Below are 12,919 nucleotides of genomic sequence, written 5' to 3'. Positions count from 1 at the left end.
CCCAGGTTCATGCCATTCTCTTGCCTCAGCCTCCTGAGTAGCTGGGACTACGGGTGCCTGCCACCACGCCCGGCTAATTTTTTTGTATTTTTAGTAGAGACAGAGTTTCACTGTGTGAGCCAGGATGGTCTTGATCTCCTGACCTCACGATCCGCCCACCTTGGCCTCCCAAAGTGGTGGGATTACAGGTTTGAGAGCTTTATTCTTAAAACTGTAGCATTTTGTTGATATATTCTTTCAAGTTTCTTTTAATTTTGAAATGCTTTCTTTCCTCCTTCTAAAATAAAAATACGCTTATCCAGAGTCTACTGACAATCATTTTGAGTAAGATTTTTCCTCCCATTTATTTCCCTAAAGTCTGGGAGGCATAGTCCAAAATCATTTTTATTCCTACATCTTCTTGACTCTTTTAAGAGCCTATTTTCAGAGCTTAAAATCCTGTCACAAAGGTGTATTTCTTAAAAGCTTGTTTCTAAGCAGGGACTAAGCTCACCCTTAATACCCATCCTGAGGTTGCCTTATAGTAGCTCAAGATAATTACCTTTAAGTTACTTCAGGTACTTCTAATTTATTTATTTTATTTTGCAAACAGGAGGGTTTTTTATATCTTCTCCCTAACTCTTAATGGTGTGTATGTATCGTGTTACTAAAAATCTCAGAGTTGCAGGCCAGGTGCGGTGGCTCACGCCTGTAATCCCAGCACTTTGGAAAGCTAAGGCGGGCAGATCGCTTGAGCTCAGGAGTTCAAGACCAGCCTGGGCAACATGGTGAAACCTCGTCTCTACAAAAAATTCAAAAATTAGCCAGGCATGGTGGTGCGAATCTGTAGTCCCAGCTGCTTGGGAGGCCGAGGTGGGAGGATTGCTTGAGGTCAGGAGGTCAAGACTGCAGTGAGCTGAGATTGCACCACCACACTCCAGCCTGGGCAACAAAGCAAGATCCTGTTTCAAAAATTAAAAATAAAAAAAATAAAATCTTAACGTTGGATACCTGAGGAAACTCCTGGAAAGCTCCCATTGTTTCTTGGTTTCTTTCAGGGGAACCACCAATCACAAGCAAGGGCCTGAAACAGTCATTTTTTTAACAAGATAATTACAAATGAGATCATCATGTGAAACACTAAACAGAATGTCTAATTCATAACAAGTAATAAATGTTAAAGGGAGAGAATATTATATCTTTCTCTTAGAAACTGTAGATTAAGCCTGGGCAAGGTGGCTCATGTCTATAATCCAGCACTCTGGGAGGCCAAAGTGGGTGGATCACTTGAAGTCAGGAGTTCAAGACCAGCCTGGCCAACATGGTGAAACCCTAGCTCTACAAAAAATACAAAAATTAGCTGGGCATGGTGGCAGGCGCCTGTAATCCCAGTCACTCAGGAGGCTGAGGTAGGAGAATTGCTTGAACCTGGGAGGCAGAGGTTACAGAGAGCCAAGATTGTGCCACTGCACTCCAGCCTGGGTGACAGAACAAGACTCTGTCGAAAGAACAAAAGAACGAAAAGAAAGAAAAGAAAGAGAAATTGTAGATTAAAAAATATCTAGGAAGCAACCTGATATGAGAGAACTTTCCTCAATATCAGAAAAAGACAAAATGTATAGTTTTCCTTCCCTTCTTCCCCTTCTGGATGCTGATGCTAAACTTCCAGGTATATTGACATAAAATAAATTTTTATGCCTTTATTATTTTTGGGATAAGGGGAAGAAAAATTTTACACTTTCCTAAGGGACTATATTTGGAAATTACAAAATAAGTGACATTCCTCAGCAATGAAATTCTTACCCTTCAATGTGGAAAAAAAAAAGATATGGCAAACCCTAAGGTACTTAAAAAATATAACACCTTAAAGTAGATAAAGAACAGAAAGATCAAAAGGAAAGTAAAGAAGAAACTATAAGAAACACAGGGCAAGAAAGAAAACAATGTCCTTTCCACTAGAAAGATTAAATATGTTTCAAATTGATTGGAACCTAACCCCCTTCAACCTGATCTCACTGGTAAAGTGCCAGAGATGGAGTTAAGGGCAAGATTAGAGAATAAGTACTAAGTAGTTTATATATAAAGCAAACTAAATGAATATAAGAATTTTAAATATCTTCCTACCTATGTAAAACAAGGTGAAAAATTGGCCACATTTTTACACACTGAGCTGGATTCTTTAAAAAAACAATTCTTCACTTAAAGTAAATAGAACTACGTACACATTCACACATACACACACATATTAGGAAACTCTAAAATGTTAAAAGTGTTTATCTCAGCTGGGGGCGGTGGCTCATGCCTGTAATCCCAGCACTTTGGGAGGCCGAAGCAGGTGGATCACCTGAGGTCAGGAGTTTGAGACCAGCCTGGCCAGCATGATGAAACCTCGTCTCTACTAAAAATACAAAAATTAGCCGGGCTTGGTGGCAGGGGGCTGTAATCCCAGCTATTTGAGAGGCTGAGGTAGGAGAATCACTTGAACCCAGGAGGCAGAGGTTGTGGTGAGCCAAGGTTGCACCACTGCAGTCCAGCCTAGGTGACAGAGTGAGACTCCGCATCAAAAAAGAAAAAGTGTTGATCTCTAAGTAAATAAATTGCTGGTGCTTTGAACTTCCGTCCTAATATTCTTTTGTTAGTTATATATATTTAAGGAATACCATATGATGTTTTGACACACATATAGTGAAATGATTACTACAGTCAAGCAAATTAACACATTCATGGTATTTTTTTCCTAAAATACTGTAGAAATAGTCACTTTTTTTTGGCAAAAGTACCTAAAATTTACTCTCTTTGCAAATTTACAATACATAATATTATTAACTATAGCTTTCATGTTGTACATTAGATCTCCAGGCTTTGTTCTACTTGACTGAAACTTTGTACCCTTTGACCTAGCTCCCTATTCACCCTCCTCCTCCTCCTCCTCATTCCCTCCCCAGTAACTTTCTACTTTCGGTTTCTAAGAAGGGTTTTTTTTTCCAAGTCTTTCTACCCTAGATCAGTATTAGCTCTACTCAGTAAAATCCTGTAGTGACCTTTTTAAGAAAATGTTTTCAGTAATAATAGCATGGTTACCAGCAGTTCATGTTTGCATTTGCCATACCACCCAAGGCATGGATGAGACCTGGGCCAGAAACAACAAGGCAGACTCCTGGCCTAAAAGCAAAACAGAATTTATTTTATTAAAATCAGGTCAAATGTAACAACTGATTCATAACACTTTAGTGTGAAACACGGCAACCTTGGACGTCAAAATAAAGACCTACAGGTCTATAGTATAACTGGTAAAACCATTATTAGAATATTTTTAATAAAAAAATTTCATATACATATATATATATATATACACACACACACACACACCTTTTTTTTTTTTGAGATAGCATCTCACTCTGTCGCCCAGGTTGGAGTGCAGTAACACAATCAGGGCTCACTGCAGCCTCAACCTCCTAGGCTCAGGTGATCTTCCCACCACAGCCTCCCAAGTAACTGGGACTACAGGCAGATGCCACCATGCTCGGCTAATTTTTTGTATTTTTTTTTTTGGTAGAGACAGGATTTCACCATGTTGCCCAGGCTGCTCTTGAACTCCTGGGCTCAAGCGATCCACCTGCCTTGGCCTCCCAAAGTGCTGGGATTACAAGCATAAGCCAGCATGCCTGGCCCAAAAAAAGATTATATTTATCGGATTTCTTGCAAGAAATAAGGTACCTATCATTTTCACACTTTATATCACTGACCACTTATTTTGATCCTACATCTGGGCTAAATCAAGTTAATGGCCTACAGAAGCAAATTTTTGACTGCTGAGTTCACTTTTGTATGAAAAACAGGTTTTTTTCATTTCTTAACAAATAAATATAACGTCAACTGATCTTTGATAGGAAAGTAATTCTGAATGCAGTGTTTTGCCCAAAATCTTTTTTTTTTTTGAGACGAAGTCTCGTTCTTGTCCCACAGGCTGGAGTGCAATGGCTCGATCTCAGCTCACTGCAACCTCCACCTGCTGGATTCAAGTGATTCTCCTGCCTCAGCCTCCCAAGTAGCTGGGATTACAGGTGCCTGCCACTATGCCTGGCTAATTTTTGTATTTTTAGTAGAGATGGGGGTTTCACCGTGTTGGTCAGGCTGGTCTCAAACTCCTGACCTCAGGTGATCCGCTCGCCTCAGCCTCCCAAAGTGCTGGAATTACAGGCATGAGCCATCACGCCCGGCCCCCAAAATCTTTTAAAACTGAACTTGAGGCTGAGGGCAGTGGCTGATGTCTGTAATCCCAGCATGTTGAGAGGCTGAGGCGGATGGATCACTCAAGCCCAGGAGTTCAAGACCAGCCTGGGAAATATGGTGAAACCCTGTCTCTATAAAAAATATAAAAGCTAGCTGAGTGTGGTAGTGTGCACCTGTAGTCCCAGCTACTTGGGAGGTTGAGGCAGGAGAATCCCTGGAACCTGGGAGATGGAGGTTGCAGCAAGCCGAGATGGTGCCACTGCACACTAGCCTGGGGGCGAGAGTGAGACTCCAAATAAATATTCAACTTGAATGTTTTACCCTTCGGTATGACTTTCTAAGCTTAAAGCACTCAGGGAAAAGGTATCTTAATATAATTCAGTTTGCCATTTTACATTTATAAAATAATTTCTTAAAAATTTCTGTTCAAGACAGACTTGAAAATAAGTAATTATCACCAAGTAAACTAAACTTCTAGAACAGTACTATCCAACAGAACTTTGCATAGTAATAGAAATGTTCTGCATTTGCAGTATGATACGGTAGCCACTGCTGACATGGTTGCTGAGCACTTGAAATGTGGCTACTACAAACTGATAAACTATGATTTAAATGTTATTGAATTTTAATTAATTTAAATGTAAACAGGTACATATCGCTCGTGGCTACTATACTTGCCAGTGCAGTTCCAGAAGTTCATTCAAATAGCAAAAAATTTTTAAATACAAACTTCTACACCGGGCATGGTGGCTCACACCTATAATCCCAGCACTTTGGGAGGCTGAGGCCAGTGGAACACAAGGTCAAGAGATAAAGACCATCCTGGCCAACATGGTGAGACCCCATCTCTACTAAAATACAAAAATTAGCTGGGCATGGTGGCGCACTCCTATAGTCCCAGCTACTCAAGAGGCCGAGGCAGGAGGATTGCTAGAATCCAGGAGGCAGAGGTTGCAGTGAGCTGAGATCGCACCACTGCACTGTCCAGCCAGGCGACAGAGTAAGACTCCATCTCAAAAGAAAAAAAGAAAAAGAAAAAAAAAAAGAAAAAAAAAAGTATGAACTTTTAACGTCTTAATCATTGTTCTAGCATTTTTTACATTTAGGCATCAATTAATAACTATAATTTAAATGCTTTCCAAGCTAAATGAAAAGATTAAAAATATTTGTCATATGTAAATAAAGTGGCAGAAAATGCTGACAATAGTGTTACTTGATGGCCTATTTTCTTCAGGCTCAAATTCACAAGTTTCTTATCACAGAAAAAAAACTGTTCTGGTGAGGTCTAGACTTTGAGATCTTATTAGTTTACATTTCTTAGCAACTGAATTACTAGTTTCATTTTTGGAAATTAGAAAGTGTATTAAAACTAACATAAATGAAAAAAGTATGATACATATTACCGTGAGAGTCCAAATTCTGCTTAAAAATTACAACTGTAGGGGAAAAAAATCGGAAGAAAATGACCAATTCTTAACAGTTGTGAGATCATAGGTGATTTTCATTCTCTTCATCTTGTTTTCCTTTTTTTTTTTTTTTGAGACGGAGTCTCACTCTATCGCCCAGGCTGGAGCGCAGTGGTGCAATCTCAGCTCACTGCAACCTCTGCCTCCCGGGTTCAAGCTGATTCTCCTGCCTCAGCCTCCTGAGTAGCTGGGATTACAGGCGTGTGCCACCACATGAAGCTGATTTTTGTATTTTTAGTAGAGACGGGGTTTCACCATGTTGGCCAGGCTGGTCTCGAACTCCTGACCTCAGGTGATCCACCCGCCTCAACCTCCCAAAGTGCTGGTATTACACGTGTGAGCCACCGTGCCCAGTCAATTTTCATTTTTTCTTGATGCTTTCTATATTTTCCAAGTTTTCCAAAATGAACATTTTAAAAATGTATTAATTTTTAATAATAAAAAGGGGGTAGTAGTTAGGTAACATGGATACACACTAAAAAATCAGAACGCATGGAACAGGTCCCAAGAGTCACATTGTGAACCAAGCATTTTCTGGGGTGTAGTTGTGAGATCCAACACAAGGTATCACACATCAACTCACTATCTGATCACCAGTGATTCACTCTGCAAAATGGCAATGTGTTCCACTCTGGTATCATTATTCTTTTGATGTGGCCCTCAGAGAGTTTTCAATTTTTTTATCTTGTTATTTAATATATTCTTCTATAATCTTTCCAAATGAACTCACCCTTAAGCTGAAAGACATAATAGTTCTACCCCAAAATATTAAAATGGAAGTGAAACAGATTTTAGTTTACCTGCCTGTCAGATATCCAATCGCGGAGGCAGCATAACAAGCCTACGAAGAAAGAACACTGGGACTTGAGCATATTGGGATCCTTATGGTACATTTATAAGAGCAACTTACTATTAAATTAAGAGACAAAAACATAATGGTAAAGGGATCCTTATAGTACATTTATGAGAGCAACTTACTATTAAATTAAGAGACAAAAACGTAATGAAAAAGGCAGAATTAGAACACTTCCCATCTTAGTAATAAATGTTCTATGCATAAATTTCAAATAACGGTTAAGGTTATCTAATTTTCAGTTTTTCAGGAAATTTGTTCATATGTATGTTATTCGATACATCCTCTTACGATTGCTTAAATATCTGCAGGATCAACAGGAATGTCCTATTTTATTAATGATATTGGTAATCTGTTTTCATTCTTTTATTCTTCATCGGTCTCATGAGGAGTTTATCAAATTTATCCATCTTTTCAAAGAACATATTTGTGCCTTTGTTGGTATTTCTCTATTGTTTTCTATTTCATTGATTTCTGTTCTCGTATTTATTATTTCAGTCATTTTGAATTTGATTTGCTTTTCTTTTTCCAGCTTCTTAAAATACAAATTTAGAACACTGGTTTTTAATTTTCTTTACTAATAGACTTGTTTAAAATGATTCCCTCTAAGAACTGCTTTAGTTATAGGTTACAAGTTTGAGATTGCATCTTTTCATTATCATTCTATTCAAAATATTTTCTACTTTCCATTGTGATTTCTTCTTCAACCTACTGGTTAATTAGGATCTGTAGTGATATCTCCTTTTTTATTCCTGACATTGGTAATCTGTTTTCTCTACTTTCTACTGTGTAATTTTGGCAAGTTGCTCTACATCTCTGTTTTCTCATCCATAAAACGAAAATAATTCAAAGCACTGCTGTGAGGATGAAATCAGTTCATATGTGTAAAACACTCAGAATAGTGCCCACACACAGTAAGCTCTCAAGAACAATGAACTTGCTGACAATCTGCCTACTTGCTGACCAATTGGTCAGTATGTCTTGATTACTCTATGGATCTAATCAAAGACAATCAAGTCACCCCCAACTACATCTTTCTCTTTAGCACAAACATGCGCCTGAATGCCTTCGCCTGTTTTCATGTTCCCTCTGAATCATTCTGTCACTACCCTTAGTTCAGGCACCATTTAAGTTTTCCTCTGACTACCACAGAGTCAGGCTGCTTGAGGGACATATCCACTGGGATGTTCCACCAACATCTCAAATGCATGTGTTCAAAACTGAACATCACCTTTCTCCTCCAGACTGGCTCTTCCCTCTATATTCCCAGTCTCAATCACAGACAGTAAGATCCACACAATCAAGCAAGCCCAAAATCTAGGAATCATGTCCAGAGGAGCCTGCCTCCTCCTTCCTAACTGGTTAATGACTACTTATCCTTCTGGACAGCTCAGACATCATCTCCTGTGGGAAGCTGAGCCTGGGTACTCCTTCTCTGGGCTTTATAGCACCCTGGGTATCTCTCTATCACAGCACTTACCACCTTATAACACAATTGTTTGTGTCTGTCTCCACAGCTTGGCTGTAAGCCCCTTAAAGCCAGGAACTATCATTCATCTCTGTATCCAGCACCCAACACAGCACATGGGACCTAAAGAACCCTCAATTAAGCTTATAGGGGCTGAAATAAAACTTAGAGACAGAGGTCATGCTATGTTGCCCAGGCAGCCTCTAATTCCTGGACTTGAGTAATCCTCCTGCCTCAGCCTCCTAAGTAGCTGGGATTACTGGCATGTACAACCATGCCTGGCATCATCTTTCTGAAATACAAGCCTAATTACATCTCCCACCTGTTTAGAAAAACCTTTAGTCTCCCCCATTGCCTATTGTTAAAAAAAAAAAAAAAAGTTCAAATTCTTTTTAGATTCTCCACAACCTAACCTCAACCTACCTACCCGTCTCACAGCTCACCATGCCTTTACCTACCTCGATGGAACCACATGAACTAACATTACCTCTACAGGCAATCTTCTCTGTCCTCAAAGCGAACCAGTCATCCCTTCTGCGCTACTACATCTATTGTGAGAGTTATAATAGATGAGATTTTTTCTATAAGTCTTACCCTCACCTTCCAAGACTGATCAACTTGAAGATCAAGACTAAACCTCACTCCTCCTTTACATCCCTCTCCCCTACAGGTTATGTACCACAATCCTTAGTATACAATACTTAGTCAATAAATGTTTGCTGTGTAAAGAAATCAGTAGCAGATATGTCATCTCTACAAAAAGAGTTAAATATAGGTTCCATTCATAGGTCAATAGCTTCATTTTTTCACACAGATGAAAGAACAGAATGTTGTTCTAACAAAGACAAGTAAAATGCAGAAGCAACAGAAACTCAAGCCTTGCTAGTTTTAAGATAAAAAAATACAAATCTCAAACTTTGTAGATAAAGAATGTCATTCAATTAATAAATAATGCATAATATTAAGCATCCACACCATGTGAAAGCACCAACCATGCCAGGCACTGTGGTGATATAACAAATGAACCACAACTTCTGCCCTCCATGCACTCACGTATGATGGCAAAAGGCACCATTTAGGGCGGCCAGGCAGTTGTTTGGGCAAGAGGAGGCAAGAATCTAAATTAGAAAGCAACAGTGGAAGTGTAGAGCAGGAATACTTAGCCTCAGCTGGACTGACAGTATGTGATATCACAGAAGTGGATTCTCGATCTTTTAAGCTAGCACTACTGAGAGAAGGGCAACGCTGGATTGATGCACTTAAAGTGGATTGACAAAATGTCGTATCTTCCTTATCCTGCTTCCAAATAAGACTCTAAGAAAGGTGGCAGCATGATGTGGTGGAAAGAGCGTCAGGCTAGGATCTGAGACATCTGAGTTTCCATCAAGGCTTTACCATTTGTGATATCCTCCACCCTGCCCCGAACCGATCATACAACAAAGACTTGGCCTTCACTCATTTATCCCACAGGTAACCTCTGAACACCTTGCTTATGCAGGCATCACACTAAGCACTGGGGGTACACATGTGTCGTGAAGAAATAATATTCCCGCTCTAATGGAGCTTGTAGCCTAATAAGGAAATCAGACTTTACTCATAAACTGTCCCTTCCAATCATGGCATACAATATAGTAGTAAGAGCATGGACTCAGACCCAGAATACGTAGGTTCAAATCCTGGCTCTGCTACTACCAGCTGTGTCACCAAAGGCAAGTTTTACTTAACCTGTGTCTTTTCTCAACTGTCAACTAGGTATAACAACACTTAATATTCAACAGTGATTGATATATGTGTAAAGCAGCACAAGAGTGGTAAGCGCTGAGTGCTTGCAATGCATACCTACCGCTATTATTGATCATTCCCAGTAACGGATTCAGACACCTGCGTCCATACTCACCGCTTGCTCATTCCTCATCCCGATGTACTTGATGCCTAGCTGCTGGGCAGCAATGGCGATTTCGGTCACTGGGATGCCTACGATTCCAAATATGTACTCCACATCCTGAGGGACGAAGAACAAGAGAGTAATCTCCCATGACCCCACCACATCGCCACATCCTTCCCTCCCTCCCAGACGCTAAAAGGAAAACCCCCGACTCCCATCGCCCATTTCTACTCGTCTCCGAGACAACATTGCGGTCTCCGCCAGCTTCCGTAGGAGCCTTTCATTCCAGGAAGGTCCATCGTACTTGCGTTTTCAGGGCCTGGGCGATGACTGTAGCACCAGACACCTGCTCCTCGCTGCGCTCTGCGAAGTTACTGTCCGGCATCTTCCACCGAAAAGCTCTAGGCACTCACGCAGCCGACAAACAAGCGGAGTCACCCAGCAAGGCAAACGCGAAAACGGCGGCACGCCCCCTGTGGGACTGCACCTCTGACGGACAGGAGGGCAACCAACTCTCTTAAACAACGGGAAGGAAGAGGCGGTCTAAATTCGTCCACTCCCCGAGAGACGTGAGAATGTAAACACGCGCGTTCTCCAATCAGAACTGCGCTCTCTTCCCGGCTCCTCCATTTGCGCGCTAGAGTGCCAGAGGGCGGCGGGACTAGCAGGAGACTGCTGCCTATCCAAAGCAGATAAGAAACCGAACTGTGAGGCCTCTCGCCATTGTCTTGGAGTCGGCCAGCCGGAGCGTTTTCGGGGCTGTAAAGGGAGAGTAGCGCATGCGCATATTCGGGGCGGAAGGCGCGCTAAAAGCAGGTGCGGAGGGGTCGCGGCGCGGCGCGGCGCGGCGCGAAGCGAAGTGGGCGTGGTACCGGCGTGCGGCCCAGACCCCGCCCCTGGCCGACCAGGGGGCTGCGGGAGGGCTGCGCAAAGGCTGCCGGGGCCTGGAAGCGCGGCGCGCCTCTCTGGTTGGGGTTCTTTGCTTAGTGTCTTGCTGCTGTGCTACCGCGTTGAGTTTTCTACGCATTTACTTACATGCTTTGTGGTTTACGCTCTCATAATCTTGTAGTTTTATAGTCCTTAAATGATTGTAACACACGTTACTAAAATCCAGAAGCAGATGTGTACCCCAGCAAGAGTTAAAATGACGGTGAGAGTCGGTAGATCCAGACCGTGCTTGAGACCCTGAATCCTGTTTCCTACCCACTATTCAGCCATTGGGTCCCAAGCGATGAAGTAGAGCACCTTGAAGGTAATATAGAGCACTGTTTTCTCCAGCCGTTGCTACTAATCCGTATTACTCTCCGCTCTTCTCTTTCCAAAGTTAGGAACTATGGCGTTTCATAATTCTAGGTTGGGTCCCTACCTACAACCAGCCCTGCATCCGATAGCCTTTTAAAACATTTTTGTGTGAAAATCGTTTGCAATGTGCAATATCTGAAACTACTGCCTTGGTGTCATTAGACCCTCTGCTCAATGACAATAAACGTAAAATTTCCAGTTATAATAAACAGTGGAACTTTAATTTTTTGAGGATTTAGAGTCATTTTAAGCAAAAAGACCAGTGATGAGTGGACAGTAAAGAGATGAGAGGGGAGTGGGTCATGGGTAGTGAAATGAATGAGAAGCACTGGAAGTGAAAGGATTTCTAAACCCGGACATTTTCAAACTCTAGTCCTGGGTATTTTCAAAAGTTCTTCCCCTCTTTTTCTCAACCCCTCAACCCCACCCCAAGCAGAGGAGAGTGAAGTTATTGCCTCCCTATATATGGGGACTGTGTTAGTTCATTTTCATACTGCTATAAAGAAATAACCCAAACTGGGTAATTTATAAAGAAAAAGAGATTTAATGGTCTCACAGTTCCAAATGGCTGCGGAAGCCTCAAAATCATGGCAGAAGGTGAAGGAAGAGCAAAGGCATGTCTTACATGGTGGCAGGCAAGAGAGCGTGTGCAGGGGAACTGCCCTTTATAAAACCATCAGATCTCATGAGACTTGCTATGGTAAGAACAGCATGGGAAAAACCCCCTCCCCATGATTCAGTTACTTCCCACTGGGTCCCTCTCACCACATGTGGGGATTATGGGAGCTATAATTCAAGATGAGATTTGGGTGAGGACACAGCCAAATCATTCTGCCCCTAGTCCCTCCCAAATATCATATCCTCACATTTCAAAATGAATCATGCCTTCCCAATAGTCCCCCAAAGTCTTAACTCATTTCAGCATTAACTCAGAAGTCCACAGTCCAGAGTCTCATCTGAGACAAGGCAAGTCCCTTCTGCCTATGAGCCTATAAAATCAAAAGCAAGCTAGTTACTTCTTAGATACAATGGGGTACAGGTGTGCGGTAAATATACCTATTCCAAATGGAGAAATTGGCCACAACAAAGGGGCTAAAGGCCCCATGCAAGTCCAAAATCTAGGGCAGTCAAATATTAAAGCTCTATAATGATCTCCTTTGACCTCGTGTCTCACATCCAGATCATGCTGATGCAAGAGCTGGGCTCCCACAGCCTTGGGCAGCTCTGCCCCTGTGGCTTTACAGGCTACAACCCCCGCGCGCAACTGCTTTCACAGGCTGATATTGAGTGCCTGCAGCTCTAGGCACATGATGCAAGCAGTCAGTGGATCTACCATTCTGGGGTCTGGAGGATGGTGGCCCTCTTCTCACAGTTCCACTAGGCAGTGCAGCAGTAGGGACTCTGTATGGGAGCTCCCACCCCACATTTCCCTCCCACACTGCCCTAGCAGAGATTCTGTATGAAAGCTCTACCCCTGCAGCAAGCTTCTACCTGGACATCCAGGCATTTCCATACATCCTCTGAAATCTAGGCAGAGGTTCCCAAACCTCAATTTTTTACTTCTGTGCACCTGCAGGCTCGACACCATGTGGAAGCTGCCAGGGCTTCAGGTTTGCACCCTCTGAAGCCAGGCCTGAGCTGTGCATTGACCCCTTTTAGCCATGGCTGGCATGGCTGGGATGCAGGACACCAAGTTCCTAGGCTACACACAGCAGGGGGACCCTGGACCTGAC

At 42.2% G+C, this 12,919-nt stretch overlaps 2 protein-coding genes across 5 annotated transcripts in view; one reads left to right on the top strand and one right to left on the bottom strand.

The window, feature by feature from the left end:
* HACL1 (2-hydroxyacyl-CoA lyase 1) overlaps positions 1-10,441 on the bottom strand; it is a 40,326-nt gene extending 29,885 nt beyond the window's left edge. The window contains exons 1-5 of one of the 3 annotated variants that reach the window (XM_010356061.2): positions 10,189-10,441; positions 9,897-10,001; positions 6,479-6,519; positions 3,061-3,141; positions 991-1,063 (exon numbers count right to left, since the gene is read on the bottom strand). In XM_010356061.2, coding sequence (XP_010354363.2) covers positions 991-1,063; positions 3,061-3,141; positions 6,479-6,519; positions 9,897-10,001; positions 10,189-10,269 — 381 coding nt within the window. In that variant the 5' untranslated portion in view covers positions 10,270-10,441. The remainder of the gene's footprint in view (positions 1-990; positions 1,064-3,060; positions 3,142-6,478; positions 6,520-9,896; positions 10,002-10,188) is intronic. The other 2 variants (XM_030933582.1, XM_010356062.2) reach the window with 2 other exon arrangements.
* A 115-nt stretch (positions 10,442-10,556) lies between these two features.
* Positions 10,557-12,919, top strand: part of BTD (biotinidase) — a 114,156-nt gene continuing 111,793 nt past the window's right edge. Inside the window, exon 1 of one of the 2 annotated variants that reach the window (XM_030933605.1) lies at positions 10,557-10,700. The gene's annotated coding sequence lies outside the window, so the exon portion shown is untranslated. The remainder of the gene's footprint in view (positions 10,701-12,919) is intronic. The other variant, XM_010356059.2, reaches the window with a different exon arrangement.

Source organism: Rhinopithecus roxellana, chromosome 1 (assembly GCF_007565055.1).
Source record: "Rhinopithecus roxellana isolate Shanxi Qingling chromosome 1, ASM756505v1, whole genome shotgun sequence".
Classification (NCBI taxonomy): domain Eukaryota; kingdom Metazoa; phylum Chordata; class Mammalia; order Primates; family Cercopithecidae; genus Rhinopithecus; species Rhinopithecus roxellana.
Note: the sequence above shows the minus strand (reverse complement) of the source record. Positions and strands in the feature narration are given on the sequence as shown.